This window comes from Sminthopsis crassicaudata, chromosome 2 (assembly GCF_048593235.1).
Source record: "Sminthopsis crassicaudata isolate SCR6 chromosome 2, ASM4859323v1, whole genome shotgun sequence".
Classification (NCBI taxonomy): domain Eukaryota; kingdom Metazoa; phylum Chordata; class Mammalia; order Dasyuromorphia; family Dasyuridae; genus Sminthopsis; species Sminthopsis crassicaudata.
In genome coordinates, this window is record NC_133618.1 from 60,447,750 (window position 1) to 60,469,575 (window position 21,826).

The 21,826-nt window shown below is 34.7% G+C and overlaps 1 protein-coding gene across 3 annotated transcripts in view; it reads right to left on the minus strand.

Annotated features, from left to right (window-relative positions):
* The window catches only part of LOC141554529 (pyrethroid hydrolase Ces2e-like), a 66,600-nt gene that overhangs the window by 18,102 nt on the left and 26,672 nt on the right, over positions 1 to 21,826 (minus strand). The window contains exon 1 of one of the 3 annotated variants that reach the window (XM_074286509.1): positions 5,202 to 5,418. The exons of the other annotated variants lie outside the window; for them this stretch is intronic. Coding sequence (XP_074142610.1) covers positions 5,202 to 5,271 — 70 coding nt within the window. The 5' untranslated portion in view covers positions 5,272 to 5,418. Of the gene's footprint in view, positions 1 to 5,201; positions 5,419 to 21,826 lie in introns of those variants that run through there. 3 annotated transcript variants of the gene reach the window in all.

A 21,826-nucleotide genomic window follows, 5' to 3' on the forward strand; every position in this document is an offset into this window, starting at 1 on the left:
ATTTCTGAAAAACCTAGAAATATTTCCATGAACTGATGCATACTGAAGTGAACAGAATCAAGAAAACATTGTACGTAGTAATAGCAATATTGTACAATGTGAATGATTGCTAAATCATTCTTCTATTCTCAGCAATGCAGTGATACAAGACAATCCAAAAGGACAAATGATGAAGTATATTATCTGCCTCTAGAAAAAAAAATTGATATTGATTGAATGAATATTGAAGAATATTATTTTTCATTTTCTTTAGTTTGTTTCCTTTATTTGACTTAAATGTTTTAAATAATTGCATGTATATATGTGTATATATATCATATAGGATATATATAATACATATATGTATATATCCTAAATGATCCCTTTCAGGGAGAGGAGAGGTGAGGGAAGGAAGAAAGGATAGAATTTGGAACTCAAATTTTTAAATAAAAATGTCTTTAAAATTGAAACTAAGTAAAAAGAAAAAAAGCACAGAGCTAAAGTCATTGCCAGAGCCCAGCAAAATTGTTCCATTGGAGAAATATCTATTTAGCAGATGTTTGAGGCAGGGTTTTCAGCTCTGGGCTAGGGCAAAAAAGGAAAAAAAAGGAACACAGACCTCAATCTGGAAATTTGTATTATGAATGGAAGATGTATGTTCTCACCTTTCTCCCTCTTCCCCCTTGTACTCCACCCTCTCAAAAAAAAATCTAACTGAGAATATAAGGGAAAAGCAAAATAATTGGAGAAAAAACATCCAGGAAAAATACTAGAAAAATCTGATAAGGCTCCAATATTTTTTTTGATAGTTGGGTGCTAATTATGAGTACAGAACTTAGGATTTACCATCAGACATAGTTGATATATTAGTTAGCTTGACTAAACTTATTTGTCTTTTTAAAAAATATTTTGTTATAAGGAATGGTCCTAGAAAGAGGAGAAATATATTTATTGATGAAGATTATATAAAAACAAAATGTATCAATTAAAGTTTTGAGGAAAATTTTGAAGATGACCAGGAAAACTTCTGAAGGAAGTTGCTCTTAAACTGGATGCTTAAACAAGAGAATCAAATAGAATTGTCCTCCAAATAAGGGATAATCTACCTCTTAGATCTTAGAAGGAAGGAATTTATGGTCAAAGAAAAACTAGAGAACATTATGAAATGCAAAATGAATAATCTTGATTATATTAAATATAAAAGATTTTGTACAAGCAAAACCAATGCAGCAAAGAGAAAGCAAAAAATTATGGGGGGAAGTTTTTGCATCCAGTATTTCTAATAAATGCTTCATTTATAAAATATGTTATTGACTCAAATTTATAAGAATAAAAGCCATTCCCCAATTGATAAATGATCAAAGGATATGAATAGACAATTTTCAGATGAAAAAAGTAAAGCCATTTCTAGTCCTATGAAAAAATGCTCTAGATCACTATTGATTAGAATAATATAAATTACCACTTCATAACTCTCAGATTGGCTAAGATGACAGGAAAAGATAATGATAAATGTTGGAGGAGTATGGGAAAACTGGGACACTAATACATTTTTGGTGGAATTGTGGAGAATAATTTGAACTACACCCAAAGGGCTATAAAACTGTGCATGCCCTTTGATCCAGCAGTGTCTCTTCTGGATCTATTTCCCAAAGAGATCATTAAAAAGGAAAAAGAATTCACATGTGCAAAAATGCTGATAACAGCCCTTTTTGTAATGACAAAGAACTAGAAACTGAAGGGGGAATGGTTGCATAAGTTATGGTTTATGAATATAATGGAATATTATTGTTCTATAAGAATTGATAAGCAGGGTGATTTCAGAAAGACCTGGAGAGACTTGTATGGAGAAACTTGCATGAATTGATGCTAAGTGAAGTGAGTACAACCAAGAGAACATTGTACACAGCAATTATGTGATAATCAACTGTGATAGACTTGGCTCTTTTCAACAATGAGGTGATTCAGGCCAATTCCAATGGTCTTGTGATGGAGAGAGCCATCTGCATACAGAGACAGGACTATTGGGAATAAATGGGGATCACAACATAGTATTTTCACCTTTTTCATTGTTATTTGCTTGATTTTTTTTTCTTTCTCATTTTTTTCCTTTTTGCTCTGATTTTTCTTATGCAACATGATGAATATAGAAATATATCAGAAGAATTGCACATGTTTAACCTATTTTGGATTGCTTGCTTTCTAAGTGAGGGGGGAGGTGTTACACTCCCTATGGATTACTCTCCCCTTAGAGTTACTCTTAATGCCGGTCAGTCGACGGCTCGGCTAGGCCACATTTACTCGTCTTCGGGCATCAACCCAGATCCCATAGAGACAGACCACCAGGAGGTAGGGGTGAAGCAAAAGAGAACTTTATTCTTAGATAGCATATATTTATACCCCTCTGAGGATCTGGGGGAAGGAGGAGGTCCTCTAGGAACCTGGCATAATGGGATTGGCCCGAGAAGAAGGAGGGAGGCGTGCTAGGCTTTGAGAGCACTAAGGAGAGAGGTGTGGTACCTGGAGTCAGACCCTGCCTCTTGGGGCTATGCCCCACCTCCACGTAGGACTGGCCTGTGCCTCAGAACCTCTCATCCTTCAGGTCCTCCCACATGCATTGAACTGCATTCTTTGCTTCTAGAGGTTTTTTAACCCTTACAGGAGGGAGGGAGAAAAATTTAGAATACAAGGCCAAGAAAATGGTAAGGGAGGAAGATAGAAAATGGTTCTGTGGGGGCTGGACTATATAAAAGGTTTGAGTAGGAGCCATGCTTGGTTAGGCAGAGGACTGGTTCAGGAAAGGGAGGATGAGGGTTTGAATCTCAGTCCTCCCACAGAACACCTACAGAAATTTTTGCAAATCATTTCCTCACCTTGGGCCTAGTTCCCTCCTCTCAAAAATGAAGTGACTGACCGACCTTAATGACCCTTAAGGTCTCTTAAAGTCCTAAATCTTTTGATCCAGAAGCAGTTTGCTGTCCTATGTTCCATGGTCCATAGTCACACTCTCTCTCTGACACAGGAGCCAAGGGGTCCTTAACCTTTCTCTGTGTTTTGAAGCTCTGTGACTGAAGCCTGGGGATCTTTTCTCATGATCATGTTTTCAAATACACAAACTTGCTAAGTAAAACATTGTAATATAATTGTTATTAAAATATATTTTAAAATACAAATTGGTAGGCCCAGGTTAAGGAGCTAGGAAAAGAACTTATGAAATAGATCTGTAAAGGTTCACAGCTCTGCCTGGCACCTTGAAAAATTTATCAATCTTCTCTACAAAGATTTTTTAAAAAATGAAAAGTACACAGGTCTACTGAAACATAGGTCACTCATAAACTTTGAGTTTTCTCCTCTATGACAACAGACTTTTTTGAGGTTGAAAATCAAAAACCAAGTCATGAAGACACTATAGAGTTCTGCCTTAGAAAAAAGAATATCTAAGGTCATTCTTCCACTTACTCATTATGTGACCTTCATCAAGTCACTTACTTTCCCTGAACCTCAGTTTATTCATCTATAAAATTAGAGGTTTAGACTGAGGGTTTTTCAAGTTCTAAATCCATGATCCTATGATCTATATTTCCTCAAACATGGATTCTGATTTGCAAAAATTCCTCCCTTTAAAAATCACTCTTATTTTGTCACACCATCTCTACTATCATTGTTTATAACCCTTCCTTTTTTCAATCATTGTCTTTGAAAGAATGTCTATATACTAAGTATCTTCCTCTTCTCACTCTTTTCTAAACCTGTAATCTGGCACTCATCTTTCAGCTGAAACTGCCCTTTCCAAAGTTACCAAGGACCTCTTAAGCACCAAAGGGAATGATCTCTTTTCAATTCTCTTCACCCTCTCAGCATTTGAGCCAGCTCACCAACCTGTCCCCTCTGGATTTTTATTAATCGCTTTTTATTGAGTTTCCTCCTATCCGATTCTCCTGCCTCCTTCATCCATTCATTATACAAGTCATATCTGGGTATCCAATTCAGCTCTGTCCTGGATTCAGTTTCTCTCACTTATTGATCTTGTCAGTTTCAATGGATTCAAATATCAACTCTAGGCCATTGTCTATCCGTTCTATATGCCCAGTCACAATTCCTCTCCTGAACGTCATTCTTACAACACAAACTACCTGTGAGACATTTTGAAGTTGTCCTGAAGTAATATTAAACCAAACACATCCAAAGCAAAGTTCATTATCTTTCCATCCAAATTCGCTCATCTTCCAAACTTTCTTATTACTGTGGAGGACATCACAGGTTAACAAGTTTTAAAAATTCCTCAATTCCTCACTTCAACTCATTCCACAAATCCACTCAGTTGACATCGTCATTTCTGCACCTCCAACATCCCCTTTTTCCCCTCCCACAGCTATCAGCTGGGTTCAGACTCTTGGCATCTCTTAGCTGGACTATAGCAATAGTCTCATATTCTTTTGTACACCAACACACCCTCCACACAATTACCGAAGTGATATTTCCATAATTCATATTCCACTGATCAGACTACCTACACACACTTGGTAACCTTCCGTGGTTCATAGTACCTCTCTGGAGGATCATATGGAATGTATTTAAATAATTATATTTAAAGCTTTTTAAAACCTGATCCTTTCCTTCCTTCTGTAGTTCTCACACATTCTCTCCTTCGTATACTCAATTATCTAGCCATATTGGTGGGCTTGCTACACAGCCCACAATGATACTGTGTCACCCTTCTCATCTCTGAAAATCTCTGGCTGCTTTGAAGACTTCATTCAAATGTTACATTCTATATCAAGCCATCCTTGATCTACCCAGCCACCAGTGCCCCTTTTCCCCAAACTACCATATATTCTTTTTTTTTTGCATATTATGCATATTCTTACACGAGTCCATTCCATTACAAACCCGTTAAGGACAGGAACTGTTTTACCTTTGATTCTGTATCCCCCAGGGCCTAGCACAATGCTTGGTACTTAAATTATTGTTCTTGAATTAGATGGTTGTTTTCCAGAGTTAATCCCACTGATGGAAGAATTTTGTGGGTAACATGTGTAGAAGACATAAGATCCTTAGCAAACCCAGATCTTTCCCAGGAAAACAAAACTATAACCTCTCACCTCCACTTTCCAACTAGTCAGTCTGGGCAACAAAAGAAAAAAATAACAATTAACCTTATATTCTCCCACCTTCCCCCAGAAATCATTCCCCATTCGGGGCAGCCTGGCAGAGATGCTCACCTTGAGCTGGAATTAGGAGGCTCAGGACCCCCCAAGTCAAGACTGTGGACAGCAGGAAAGTCTTCCACATCTTTCTCTCTGCACAGCCTTCTAGTTATGCCTGAACAATTCCCAGGCCTGGGCTTTAATCTGAAATCAGCTGGGTCAAAGGGCAACTAGAAGCCAAGGGCTTTGGAATTGATTTCCTTGTTAACATTTGCTCTCGGGCTGCTTAAAATGAGAATTTAGATTACAACCCTAAAAAAAGCAGATGGGCAAGTTCACCCACCCAGCAGAGATAAGCTAATAATGCTTAACAAATGGCTTTTTAAAGAACTCTCTGTTCCTGACCATCTTCTTAACACTGCAAGCTGCTGATCTCATGCTTAGTTCCTCACTGGACATGTTGAACCAGGAAGATAATAGTAATAATAATAGTAGCATTTATGTACCAGCAAGGCATAGACATTATCTAATTAGCTCACAACAACCCTGTAAGGTAGGGACTGTTATTATCCCCACTTTGCAGATGAGGAACATACTGCTGAATTATCTCCTCTTTACACATGAGCAACTTAATGCTGAGGAATTGAAGTGACTTTTCCAAGATCCCACAGATAGTAAGGCAGATTTAGAATTTGGGTCTTCCTGATTCCATGTCCAACACTATCCATACTCCTCATGAGCACTTTGAACCATACTTCTCATGAGCCCTTCCCTGTAGCAAACCTTTACTTCTTTGAAGTTCTCTCTCTCCAGAGATTCACCCAGATCCTAATAGTTGCTTTTTATAAGTCTTCAAATCTTTCTCTAGCAGGTGCAATACCTGGCTCATTGTCTCCCTCTCCTTCTCAATTCTTGCCCTTACATCAGTGAAATTCAACACACATTAAAAAAACAAAACAAAACAAAACAAAAAAATCTTAACTGTTCACTAGAAATAATGCAGGCATTTTTCAAATTCTTCATTATTATTAATAAAATTGGATGGTAATGGTTTAACCATGTTTTATATGAATCCAACACTATCCCCTTTCCCCCACAAATCCAATAACTTATGAACATTTTGTTTTTCCTTTTCCAAACTGTCCAATTAACAAATACAGACTTGGTTTCAGTATAGACATTAATGTACATCAGCTTTTCCTCCATTCTAAGAGATGCGAATAATAAAGGATTCAGCATTAACAAGGTACTGGTTTAGAGTCATGTATATTAGGGCCTCAAATGAAGAAAGGAAGGGGGAAAAGGAAGAAAGGAAGAGAGGAAGAAGGAAAAGAAGGAAGGAAGGAAGGAAAGAAGGAAGGAAGGAAGGAAGGAAGGAAGAAAGGAAGGAAGGAAGGAAGGAAGGAAGGAAGGAAGGAAGGAAGGAAGGAAGGAAGGAAGGAAGGAAGGAAGGAAGGAAGGAAGGAAGGAAGGAAAAAACAAGTTGATAATGAGTTAAAGAAGACCAAAAAAAATTCATATATCTGCCTTCAGTGCTACTATTGAAGAAATTCTCTAAAATATACATTTTTCAGTGAAATTATCTTTTACTCCCTGTCAGCCATTTTCTCCAGAGTTTGATCTAAGAAAAACAAAACAGTTAAGTTGTATTTGTGGCTTTATTCTTCTTAAGTAAGCAGACATGTATATATGGGAGTACAGTTAGACTGAGCTCAAGGTGGACCTAGGGAGCAAGGGTTATAAAGACAAAAATCACAGTGGTTGGGTGTGATCACTTACTTTATCAGGTCATCTCTGGACCAGGTGGTTTTTTGGAACTAAACATTGATAAGAGTCAGTCTAAGTGGAAGTTCTGGGTTAAGTATACTGATACTATTAAGGAACTTCTGATGTTTGAATACTGCAAGAAACTTCTGATATGCTTAGCAAGGAATGCTCAGTTTTCTTTGATTCTCAGGTCAGTCTCACCTCTTCTGAACATTAAGGGAGCTTGAGCAAATCTAGGTGATTAGTAAAATCATTAATCATCATATTTCCATATCCCCAAATCCCAAGGATGACACTTCTCTTTATTTCAGAACTGACATATTTTTGTCATGACCTTCTGTGAAAACATCATCTGTTTCATTGATTTTTTATAAATTTACATGCTTATCACTTTCCATGTTGTTCATTATTTTCCCAATATTTCCAGGGACTAAAGGGCATCCTAAGGCATTTGATCTTTAGCATTTTTTTTAATCTTGACTATGACTGTCTAGATTCTTCTTTCTGTAAAAAAAGATAAATAAAATAAATCTTCCTTTTATAATTGAAGTCTTTTGGATCAAAATACTGAAAACATCAATTTCATTTACAAGTTTAAAAGACTGCTTTCCTCAAGACAAATAGAGTGGATTTTTCAAGATTTACATTAATTTCTCTTTTTTTGTTTGTTTGTTTTTGTTTTTTCTGAAGCTGGGGTTAAGTGACTTGTCCAGGGTCACACAGCTAGGAAGTGTTAAGTGTCTGAGACCAGATTTGAACTCAGGTCCTCCTGAATTCAAGGCTGGTGCTCTATCCACTGCACCACCTAGCTGCCCATTTACATTAATTTCTTTTTCAGTATTATATATGTGATCAACATAAAATTCATCAGAGACAGGTCCTTTAATTATATCAATTTGTAGAAATGGCATGTATTGTGAATGGGGGAATGGAGATGAAGTGGGTTAATAAAGGGATAAGCTTTCTCCAGCTGCCATGAAATTCAGGCTTTTGATATTTCTTCCTGTGCTGACAAGGCCTCTTCTTTCTTGCTTCTTGATTGGCAACAGGGAATTTTACCTGGGTCCACACTATCAATGTGCATATTGATGTTCACTCCATCATTCAATAATTAAATATTTATTAAGATCCAGTTATTTACCAGATGCCATGCTAAGCACTGACGACACAAAAAAAGGCAAAAGAAAATTGCTGTTCTCAGAGACCCCATAATCTAATAGGAGAGACAATATGCAAACAATTACATACATACATACTAAACACAAGTCAGATTTGAAAAAAATGAGCAGAGGAAAGACTCTAGAATTAAGGGGGATTGACAAAAGATTTCTATTGAAGGTGGGATTTTTACTTGGGATATGAAAGAAGCTAGGGAAATCAGGAGGTCAATATGAGAGGAAGAGCATTCCAGGCATAGGGGCAACTAGCTCCTAGGCTACTAAATTTAACAAACTCTTCAATTTTCATGATGTTCCTCCTCCCTCCACTTTAGCCACACAGAGAAATGGCTTCAATACCATGTATGTTCAGCCTCCATGGCTCAGAACTGCATCATTCCCCTTTTAAAAAATAACCTTTGAAAAGCCTTTGGTGATGAATAACTGGTAAAGCTTTCATCCTCCAGCTTCCCAGAACCCAAGCGGACCCCATGAAACTTGGCAGAGCCTTGGATTTTCTTTCTTCCCTAGCCTTCCAACCAATATCACTGCAAAACAACTTTCAATCCTAGATCATTTGTCTAAAATTGTCCTCATTGTTAGAAAGGATAATAAACCAATGGTGTAGCCTTAATAAGAAATACAGAGCTCTAGGTAGTTCTGTGGAATCAGGAAGACCTGAATGAATGTAATTCTTGCCCCAGACATCTATTAGTTGTGCAACCCTGGGCAAGTCATTATAATGTGAACTATATCAATAACAAAAACAACAATAATCACATAATTATCTCAATAGCTGCAGGAAAAGAAAAAAAAACTTTTGGCAAAATACATTTATTCCACTTAAAAAAATACGAGAACGTATAAGAATCAGTAAAGCTTTCCTTAATATGATAAATATTATCTATCTAAAATCATCAGTAAACATTGTCTATAATGAGGAAGAACTAGAAGCTTTTACAATAAGATCCAGGGTGCCTATTGTTACCACTATTATTCAACATTCTACTGGAAATGTTACCTATAGCAATGAGATAAGAAATACAAATTAGCAGAAATAGAATAGGCAATGAAGAAACAAAACTATCACTTGTTACAGAAGATATAATGGTATACTTTAAAGAATCCCAAAGAAGCAGCTAAAAAACTAATTGAAAGAATTAACTTTAGTGAAGTTACATGGATATAAAATAAGCTCATGTAAATCATCAGCATTCCTGTATGTGACCAACAAAGTCCAGCAGGAAAAGATAGAAAGAGAAATTGTATTTAAAATAACTCAAATAACATTAAATATTTGAGAGTCTACCTGCAAAGACAAGCCTAGGAACACAATTGGGGGAACACAATTACAACAGTTTTCAGACAAAGACAAACTTAAACAATTGGAGAAATATTAACTGTTCATAAGTAGATGGAGTCAATACAATAGAAATAACAACTCTACCTAAATTGATTTACTTATTTCCAACCAAACTATCAAAAATATTGTATAGAGCTAGAAAAGTAATTTTATAGAGATAGAAAAAAATGATAAAATTCATCTGAAGAAACAATGTCAAAAAATTTCAAGGGAATTAATGAAAAAAAATATGAAGGAAGGTAGCCAAGTAGTACCCTATCTCAAACTATATTACAAAGCAGTAATCATGAAAATAATATGATACTGGCTAAGAAATGGAATGATGGATCAGTGGAGTAAGCTGTGTACACAATACACAGTAGTAAAATAATCATATTAATCTAGTGTTTGATAAACCCAAAATCCAAGATTTTGGGACAAGTACTCACTCTCTGACAAAAATTTCTAGGAAAACTTGAAAAATAGTATGGCAGCAACTAGGCATAGACCATCATCTCACACCATATATTTAGCCTAGGTGAAAATAGATGAATGATCTTAAAATAAAAAGTGATTTCCTAAGCAAATTAGGGGAGAATGGAATTGTGCCTGTCAGATTTATGGGTAAGGGAAGAATTGATGACAGAACAAGGGATAGAAAGAATCACAGGAAGTAAAATAGATAATTTTGGTTTCATTAAAGTTTTTGCACCAACAAAACCAATTCAGCCAATATTGTAAGGAAAGAAGAAAATAAGGGAAAAAGTTATTTCAAGTTTCTCTGATAGGGTCATCTCTCTCTACTATATTGAGAACTGAGTCAAATTTATAATAATACAACTCATTCCCCAATTGATAGACGGTTAAAGGATACGAAGAGGCAATTTTCAGACAAAGAAATCAAAGCAATCTCTAGTCACATGAAAAAAAATGCTCTAAATCATTATTGATTAAAGAAATGTACATTAAAACAATTCTGAGGCATCACCTCATGCCTATCAGATTAGCTAATATGAAAGAAGAGGAAAGTGACAAATGTTGGAGGGAATGTGGAAAAACTGGGACACTAATGGACTATTGCTAGAGTTGTGGACTGATTCAACTACTCTGGAGAACAATTTGGAACTATACCCAAAGGGCTATAAAACTTTGCCTGTCCAATAATACTACTACTAGGTCTATATCCCACAGAGATTTAAAAAAAAAGCAGAAGAATCTTTATGTATAAAAATAATTTCTAGCAACACTTTTTGTGATGGCAAAGAATTAGAAACTGAGAAGACATCTATCATTTGGGGAATGGCCGGCCAGTTAAATTGTGGTATATGATTGTGATAGAATAGTATTGTGATGTTGAGCAGAATGGATTCAGAAATTCCTAGGAAGACATATATAAATATATAATTTTACCTCTCTCTCTGCTTAACCTCTCTCTACAAGTAAGCATGGATATATTTATATAATTTATATATACATATATACACACATATACATAGATATTTATAAACACACATATGTGCAAATATTCAATCATTTATATCTATGTAAGATTACTAGCTTGTTTGTCCTCATGCTTGTAGAGAGAGGTTGGGGCAAAGCAGAGAGGGAGGTAAGGCAAAAAAAAGAATAAAGTAGAAAGTAAAACCGCAAAAAACAAAAGGAAACATACAAGTAAGCAAAGATGAACATCTTCAGACACAATGTATAGTATTTATTACATAGGTTTTCTTGAAATGGAAATTTATTATCTCATATTTTTAATTCTCTCATGTTCTGTTGTACATGTGGCAATGTTCTAATTTTTAAATTTGTTTAAATTTTTAAAATTTGTTTTTGTTTTTCTATTCTGTATTTAAGTTTTAAAGTAAATTTCTGGATTAGAAACCACAGAATGTTTCACTGGGTGAAATCAGTACTTCTCTTTTGATTGAGCTAATCTGTAGAAGAATTCATTCCATTTTTGTATTTTCTGGCATATTCCAATCTGTATGACTTCTATGATTTCTGTTCACTTTCTTTTTGGATAAATATGGTGACTGACTACTCATTATTTGTGATGATATTGCTGGGAAATTTTTGTAGGTCAAGTCTACAGGTGTAAACTTGGACGACTCTTCCCCAACTAAAAAAAAATAATGGCCATGAAAGCAGGCTGAACCTAAAAAAAAAAAAAATCATGTTTCTAGAACAATAACATTTAGCAGCACAGATAAAATTCTGGTCTTGTAGCCTTCTCAGTTAGAGAACTGAGTGGCCAGCTAGCAGTGCCTTCCCTTCCAGGCAAAAACTTGGACAGTAAAAAAGATTCCAGAGATATCTATCAGTTGCTTCTAGGGAGGTACATTTGGACCACATAAGAACAATTTAAACTCAGTGGAGGCCAGCAACAGCACAAGCAAATCTAAAACAATTACTCTCTTAGTTTTGTAGCCACTCATTACTGGTAGTCTGCCTGCCTAAGATTGTTCAAGCTGAAAGCTATTTAAACATTGCCAGTAAGAAAATAATTCACTTCCCTTCAGACAAAATATTAATGCTTCAAAACCATAGTTAAAGTCAATTTCCAAAGTGTTTCTTTTAAAGCTTTCTGAAATAAGCTACAAGAAATTATCTTATATACAGGTTCCCACATGTAAGATGTGAATAGCTAATATACTTTATGTATATCTAAGTAAAGAGTCACAATACTGGGGTCTCCAGTGAATACCTCTAGACATCTTTGTTCAGCCCTGTGCTGTTTAACATATTTCAGTGACTTAGAAAAAAAAACAAAGTGATATATTCATCAAATCTGCAGACAATACAAGCTGGGAAGGATGGCTAACAATGAGGGTGATGATTCTGAATTAAAGAAAATTTCAAAAAACTAGAGTAAATGGCTGAATCTAATTAGATGAAATTCAATAGGGATAAATCTAAGATATAGGACTTAAGTACCAAAAAATTAATTTTATCTGAATATAAGATAGAGGAGTATAAGATGGTTAGGAAGATCTTGGAAAGATCTGGGGGATTATAGTGGAAAGCTCTTAGTAGATTGCAACCTTAATGTTACAATCAAATAGATGACCAGTGGCTAAGCACCAGGCCTGGAGTCAGAAAAATCTGAGTTTTTAAAATCCCACTTCAGACACTTACAAGCTGAGTGACTATGGGCAAGTCACTTAAACCTGTTTGCTTCAGTTTGCTCATCTGAAAAATGAACTGGAAAAAGAAATGGCAAACCACTATTTTTGCCAAGAAAACATTACATGGGGTCACAAAGAGGTGGACACATTGAACAACAACAAAAACCTTAATAATGAATCATGTGATTCCAATAATTATTCAGTAAGCAGCCTCTTAACTAGTTTTGGAGTGACAGAACCAACAAATATTGGGAATGTAATATATTACCAGCAGAAGATAATTTTGAAGATCTACAGAAAAGATCTGTTTCAATTGGGCATGGAGCAAGCACAAATGAGGAGTGAGGGCAGTGTGGGCTCCACACTGGAGAAACTACTGGGAGGAATCTACAGTGTGCTGGCTATACTGCCCTGGTTGCAAGCCAATAGATCAGCAGACTAGTTATAAGAAACCCAATAAAGACAAATAGTGAACCCCTAAATTCCAGAATTTCATGGGACCTGGACATGCCCCCACAGCACCAAAAGTTGGTCAGCACTGACCCAGCATAGCCACTCCTGGTGGTAGAGGAAGCTTGGACAATTTTCTCCTTACCCTAAAAGCAGACCTTAACTTTTAAAAAAAAAAAAAAGAGCAAAAAAGCAAAGAGAACTCTGACCATAGATAGTTTCTATGGTGAAAGAGAAAAACAGATTTCAAACACTGAGATCACTAAAAGCAGATCATCTCCAGATAAAGCCACAAAGAGCAATACAAATTAATCCCCATTTCATAAAGCTCTCTTGGAAGAAATTAAAATGGATCTTAAAAGAGAGCTAGAAAAAAATGAGGAAAGGAAATGAGAACCTGGCAAGAAGGTTTGGAAAAGGAAACAAAAATTACTGGAAAAAAACCTTACAAAATAGATTTAGTAAAATGGAAAAAGCATATAACTCCTTACAAAATAGATTTGACAGGATGGAAAAAGAAAACAATTCCCTGAAAAACAGAATTTGTGAAATGGGAAAAAAATTCATAGAGCAAAACAACTTATTTAAAAATTCAATTGGCCAAATACAAAAAAAAAAAAACCATAAAAGGTAACTGAAGAAAATAATTCACTAATAATAAGAACTTAACTAATGGAAATGAATGACTCAATGATACATCAAGAATTAATCAAGCAAAACCAAAAAAATGAAAAAATAGAAAATGTAAAATACCTATTTGGAAAAACAACTGACATGAAAAATAGATCTAGGAGAGACAAACTAAGGATTATTGGACTTCCTGAAAACCATGACAAAAAAAAGAAAGAATCTAGACATTATCTTTCAGGAAATCATCAAAGAAAAATGTCCTGAAAGAAACAATTCAAATATCGAGGAATCACAATAAGAATTAACCAGGATCTAGCAGATTCCACCTTAAAGGATCAAAGGCCCTGGAATCTAATATTCCAAAAGGCAAAGAAACTTGGAATGCAGCCAAGAATAAACTTCCCAGCTAAACTGGTATGCCTGCTTCTTTCAGGCAAGAAGATGGACATTCAATGATCCTAATGAATTTCATTTATTTCTGATGAAAAGACTAGAGCTGAACAAAAAATTTGACCTCCAATTATAGAACTCAAGAGAAGCATAAAAAGGTTAAAAAAAAAAAAGAACCCTTGAAAACTATATCTCTGTTATGGGTATACATAGAGAGTTCAAGTATAATTTCATTTTACTGTTATGATATAAAAAAGAAACTAGAGGTGGAAAGAGGATTGTAGTGGGGAAAGGGGTATGATGAGGAAAATTACATCTCATGGAGAGGCAAACAAGACTTATCATACTTGAGGGATAGAAGGGAGAGGGATGAACATTGTTTGAATCTTATTCTTATCAGATTTGGCTCAGAGAGAGAATATCAGACATATTTGGTTTTACAGAGAAACTTGTCTCACCTTATAAGGAAGTGGGAGGGAAAAGGGGAAAGGAAGCAGCAGGCTAATAGAAAGGAAAACAAAAGTAGTAAGGGAAAGGTATAAGAAAGGGAAAGAAGCTATAAAGGGATAGGGCTGCTTGAGGAAGGTGGTGGTCAGAAACAAATTACTGGGGAGGAGGGAAAGGGCAAGGAAAGAGAAAAGCCTAATTTGGGGTAAATAAAATGGAGGAAATACAGAATTAATTGTTTTAACTGTGACTGTGAATGGGGTGAACTCTCCCATAAAATGGAAGTGGATAGCAGACTGGATTAAAAGCCAGAATCCTACAATATGTTATTTGCAAGAAACACATTTAAAGCAGAGTGATACAGAGTAAAGGTAAAAGGCTGGAGCAGAATCTATTATGCTTCAGGTGAAGTTAAAAAACAAAAAACAAGCAAAAACAACAACAACACAGGGATAGAGATCCTGATCTCAGATCAAGCAAAAGCAAAAAATATATGTAATTAAAAGAGATAAGATTATCTTGATAAAAGGTACCATAGATAATGAAATAATATCAATACTAAATATATGTGCCAAGTGGTATAGCATCTAAATTCCAAAAGGAGAAATTAATAGAGTTGCAAGAAAAAATAGATAGCAAAATTATAATAGTGGAGGGATCTCAACTTTGCTCTCACAGAACTAGATAAATCAAACCACAAAATAAATAAGAAAGAAATTAAAGATTATAGAACATTAGAAAAGTTAGATATGATAGATCTTTGGAGAAAATTGAATGGAGACAGAAAAGAGCATACTTTTTTCTTGGCAGTTCATAGAACCTATATAAAAATTGACCATGTCTTAGGACATAAAGACCTTAAAATCAAATGCAGAAAGACAGAAATAGTGAATGCATTTTTTTCATGTCATGATGCAAAAATAAAAACATTCAATAAAAGGCCAGGGGAAAATAGACCAAAAATTAATTGGAAATTAAATAATCTAATCCAAAAGAATGAATGGGTAAAACAGCAAATCACAGACACAAATCAATAATTTTATCCAAGAGAATGACAACAATGAGACAACATATCAAAATTTGTAAGATGCAGTCAAAGTAGTAATAAGGGTAAAATTTTATATCTTAAATGCTTAATTGCATAAAATAGAGAAAGAAAAGATCAATTAATTGGGCTTGCAACTAAAAAAGCTAGAAAAAGAACAAATTAAAAGCCCCCAATTAAATACCAAATTTTAAATTCTAAAAATAAAAGGAGAGATTAATAAAATTGAAAGTAAAACAAAACAAAAAAAAAAAACTATTGGATTAATACATAAAACTAAGAGTTAGTTTTATGAAAAAAACAACAAAATAGGTTAATTTGATTAGAAAAAAGAAAGAGGAAAAATCAAATTGTTAGTCTCAAAAATGAAAAGGGAGAACTTTCCACCAATAAAGAGGAAATTAGAGCAATAATTAGAAATTATTTTGCACAACTTTATATCATTAAATTTGATAACCTAAGTGAAATGGAGGAAGACCTATGAAAATATAAATTTCCCAGATTAACAGAAGATGAAATAAATTACTTCAATAGACCCATTTTAGAAAAAGAAACAGAACAAGCTATGCTATTAATCAGCTCCCTAAGAAAAATCCTCAGGACCAGATGGATTTACATGTGAATTCTACCAAACATTTAAAGAACAATTAACTCCAAAACTATACAAACTATTTGAAAAAATAGGTAAAGAAGGAGTCCTACCAAATTCCTTTTATGACACAGATAAGATATTAATACCTAAACCATGTAGAATGAAATCAGAGAATGAAAATTATAGACCAATTTCTCTAATGAATATTGATGCAAAATCTTAAATAAAATATTAGCAAAGAGATTACAAAAAGTCATCACCAGGATAATATACCATGACCAAGTAGGATTTATGCCAGGAATGCAGGGCTGGTTTAATATTAGGAAAACTATAATCAATTATATCAATAACCAAACTAACAGAAACCATATGATTATTTCAATAGATACAGGAAAAGCATTTGATAAAATCCAATGCCCATTCCTATTAAAAACACTAGAAAGAATAGGAATAAATGGACTTTTCCTTAAAATGATTATTAGCATCTATTTAAAACCATCAGCAAGCATCATATGTAATGGGAACAAATTAGAACCATTCCCAAAAAGATCAAGGGTGAAACAAGGTTGCCAAGTATCACCATTAATATTTGGGTGATATATAAAAATAGGGAATAAAAAGACTTAAATAGCAGGTACTTTAATAGTAGAGATTACTATTAGTAATTAGTATTACTAATAAATATTAGTACTAAATAGCAAGGACCAAAAAGGATAAAATTGTGAAGAGATTTAAATTTGAGCTCTGGGTGCAATCCAATGATCCTCCAATAGATTTCCCCCCTCAGTGATAGAAAGTCCCCTTTCTATCATTTATTTTTAATCTTACCATCTCACTAATTTCCAATTGCCTAATCCTTTCATCCTCTCTAATTATCATCCTTTATCCCTTCTCCTCTTTGGATCTAAACTTCCCTAAGTGCCTCTAATTTTACTCCTCTCTCTCTTCTTAAGCCTTAAGCCTTGAAATCTGGCTTTCAACCTCAATATTCCATCCAACTGCTCTCTCCAAAGTTACCAATGATCTCTTAGTTGCCAAATCTTTTCTCTATTCTCATTCTTTTCAACGTCTCTGCATCCTCTCACACTGTTGATCAGCCTCTTCTTCTTGATATTCTTTTCTATCTAGGTTTTCAGACAGTACTATCTCCTGATTCTCCTCTTCCTTATCTGACCACTCCTTAGTCTCCTTTTCTGGATCCATGTTCAGAGGATACTCTAACTATAGGTGTCCCTCATGTTCTGTCCTGGGTCCTCTTCTCTTTTCCCTCTACATTATTCACTTGGTGATCTCAGAAGCTTTGATGGATTTAATGACTATTTCTATTTATGCTGAAGATTCTCAGGTCTCTGTATCCTGCCCCAACCTCTCTGCTAATCTCCAAAGTCATATCTCCAACTGGATGTCCAATAAATATTTTAAGCCAAACTTAACCAAAAGAGAACCCATTATATTTCCCCCTCAACTTTCCCCCACTCCTACCATATCTATTACTATAGAGGGCAAACCATCTTCCCAGTGTCTCAGGTTCACAACCCAGGAGTCATCCTTGACTCCTATCTCATACCTCCCTATCCAAATTGTTGTCAAGGATTGTAGATGTCAGGTCTGAACTACTTCTATTACATGCCCCTCTTCTCCCTTGTGATACTTCTACCACTCCAGTACAGGCTCTCATTACCCTACACCTAGAATATTACAGTAACTTCTAGTGGATTTTTCTCCCTCAGGTCTCCCCCTATTCCAATCCCTCTTTTATTCAGCCACCTAAATGATTTTCCTAAAATGCAGGTTGAATCATGTCACTCCTCTACTTGATGAATTCCAATAAGACTCTAATACCTCCAGAACAAAATAAAAAATATTCTGATTGGTATTTAAAGTCCTTCATGAGTAGTCCTATCCTATCTTTCCAGTCTACTTATACTTTATTCACTGATCCATATTCTTCAGCCCAGTGATACTCTGGCTGTTCCATGAGAAAGTAATTTTATCTCTTGGCTCTGAGCATTTTCTCTAGCTATTCTCCATGTATAGAATGCTTTCCCCATCATCTCTGCCTTCTATCTTCCCTGACTTCTTTTAAATTATAACTAAAATCCATATTTTACTAGAAGTCTTTTTCCAAACCCTTTAAATTCTAGTGCCTTTTCTCTGTTTCCTATATCTCTTGTATTTAATTTGTTTTGTGTATATTTGCAAGTTTTCTTCCCCATTAGAGGGGGGGAATAGTCCTTGAGGGCAAGGACTACTTTTTCCTTTTCTTTGTATATATTTGTTTGTATATTATGTTCTTCATTAAATTGTAAGCCCTTTGAGGACAAGAACTGTGTCTTGTGCCTTATTTGCATTTCCAGTGTTTACCACAGTGCTTGGTATATGGTAGATACTTGGTATATGGTAAATGAATCAATTGATTGATTTATGAAATAAGGACTCACTGAAGTGTACTTAGTAGGGAAGTTATATAAGCAGAATTTTGCTTTTAATTTTTTTTTAAATCATTTTATCAGATAAGTGAAGGATAAAATAGAGTGGGGAAATCTTGAAGCAGGAAAATTAGAAAGTTATTCAAGTAATATAGGCAAGAGAGATGATGACAGCCTGAACTAGGGATGTGTTTATTTATCAGTGAAGAGATATTATTAAAGGAGAAATTATAAAATCTGACCACAGACTGGACTGAGAGGAAGAAGTTCAAGATGATACCAAAGTTATGAGCGCCAGCAACTGGAAAGATGGTTGAGCACCTGACACCATAATGGAAGTAAAGAAATAGGGGAGTCTGTGGGTGGAAACATTATAGTTGTGTTTTGGACATATTGAGTTTGAGATACATATGAGACACACTGATAAAGATGTGAAAGAGGCAATAGGAGGTGTGGCACTAAACTCAGAATAGTGGTTAGGAGAGATAATCTGGGAATCATTTTTATAGAGATGATCATTGGATCTATGAGAACAGATGGGATCAACCAGTGAGATAGTATACTGGGGCAACAAGAAGAGAATCCAAGATAGAGCCTTGGAAGATAAGATAACCTCAATCAGTGGATGCCATAGAAATGAAAAACCAGCAAAGAAGCCTGAGGGTTGATAAGACAAATAGAAAGACAAGGGGATAGCAGTGTAAATAAGCAATCTATAAATTAGTATATTTAGAAAACCAAGTTCTGTTTTTGGCTGTATTGACAGACATGATTTTCTAAAGGGATAAAGAGAAGATGGTGTTTCACAGTATACTATTGTCAGATCTTGCCTAAAGGACTGTTTTTGTATCTGGGCACTACAGTGTAAGGATATAGAGTGTCCAGAAGAGGGCAGTCAGGATGATAAAAGACTCAGTCATAATAGGACTGACTGAAGGAATGGAGGAAGTTTAGCCTGTAGAAAATTCAAAGGGAACATTCATAATTTTCTTCCAGTATTTGCAGAACTGTTGTGTGACAGAAGTTCATGTTTCTTCTGTTTAGCTTTAGAGGAAAGAAACCAGAAGTCATGCCAAGAAATTGCAAACAGGACAGATTTAGGCTTAAGGTAGGAAAACTTCAGGGAGAACTTGTCACTAATGAAGAGGAAATTAGAGCAATAATTAGGAATTGCCTTGCCCAACTTTATGCCAATAAATTTGATAACTTAAATGAAATAGAAGAATACCTTCAAAAATATAGCTTGCCCAGATTAACAAAGGAGGAAGTAAATTGGTTAAACAGTTCCAACTTAGAAAAAGAAATAGAACAAGCTATTAACCAACTCCCTAAGAAAAAATCCCCAGGACCAGATGGTTTTACATGTGAATTCTACCAAACATTTAAATAACAATTAATTCCAATGTTATATAAACTATTTGAAAAAATAGGGATTGAAGGAGTCCTACCAAATTCCTTTTATGACACAGACATGGTACTGATACCTAAACCAGGTAGGTTGAAAACAGAGAAAGAAAATTATAGACCAATCTCCCTAATGAATATTGATGCTAAAATCTTAAATAAAATATTAGCAAAAATATTACAGAAAGTCATCCCCAGGATAATACACTATGACCAAGTAGGATTTATACCAGAAATGCAGGGCTGGCTCAATATTAGGAAAATTATTAGCATAATTGACTATATCAATAACCAAATTGACAAAAACCATATGATCATCTCAATAGATGCAGAAAAAGCATTTGACAAAATTCAACATCCATTCCTACTAAAAACACTTGAGAGAATAGGAATAAATGGATTATTCCTTAAAATAATCAGGAGCATATATTTAAAACCATCAGTAAGCATCATATGTAATGGGGATAAACTGGAACCTTTCCCAGTAAGATCAGGAGTGAAACAAGGTTGCCCACTATCACCATTACTATTCCATATTGTAGTAGAAACACTAGCCTAGGCAATAAGAGTCGAGAACGAGATTAAAAGAATTAGAGTAGGTAATGAGAAAACCAAACTATCACTCTTTGCAGATGATATGATGGTATACTTAGAGAACCCCAGAGATTCTACTAAAAAGCTATTAGAAATAATTCACAACCTTAGCAAAGTTACAGGATACAAAATAAATCCACATAAATCCTCAGCATTTTTATACATCACCAACAAAATCCAACAGCAAGAGATACAAAGAGAAATTCCATTCAAAATAACTGTTGATGGTATAAAATATTTGGGAATCCATCTACCAAAGGAAAGTCAGGAATTGTATGAGCAAAATTACAAAACACTTGCCACAAAAATAAAGTCAGATTTAAATAATTGGAAAGACATAAAGTGCTCTTGGATAGGGCGAGTGAATATAATAAAGATGACAATACTCCCTAAACTAATCTACTTATTTAGTGCCATACCAATCATACTCCCAAGAAACTATTTTAATGACCTAGAAAAAACAACAACAAAATTCATATGAAAGAACAAAAGGTCTAGAATTTCAAGGGAATTAATGAAAAAAAAAAATCAAATGAAGGTGGCCTAGCTGTACCTGATCTAAAACTATATTATAAAGCAGCAATCACCAAAATCATTTGGTATTGGCTAAGAAATAGACTAATTGATCAGTAGAATAGGTTAGGTTCACAGGACAAACTAGTGAACAACTATAGCAATCTAGTGTTTGACAAACCCAAAGATCCTAACTTTTGGGATAAGAATTCATTATTTGATAAAAACCACTGGGAAAACTGGAAATTAGTATGGCAGAAATTAGGCATGGAGCTATACTTAATACCACATACCAAAATAAGATCAAAATGGGTCCCATGATTTAGGCATAAAGAACGAGATCATAAATATATTAGAGGAATATAGGATAGTTTACCTCTCAGACTTGTGGAGGAGGAAGGAATTTGTGATCAAAGAAGAACTAGAGATCATTATTGATCCCAAAAGAGAAAATTTTGATTACATCAAATTAAAAAGCTTTTATACAAACAAAATTAATGCAAACAAGATTAGAAGGGAAGTAACAAACTGGGAAAACATTTTTACAGTTAAAGGTTTTGATTAAGGCCTCATTTCCAAAATATATAGAGAACTGATTCTAATTTATAAGAAATCAAGCCATTCTCCAGTTGATAAATGGTCAAAGGATATAAACAGACAATTTTCAGATGATGAAATTAAAACTATTTCCACTCATATGAAAGAGTGTTCCAAATCACTATTGATTAGAGAAATGCAAATTAAGACAACTGAGATACCACTACACACCTGTCAGATTGGCTAAGATGACAGGAAAAAATGATGAATGTTGG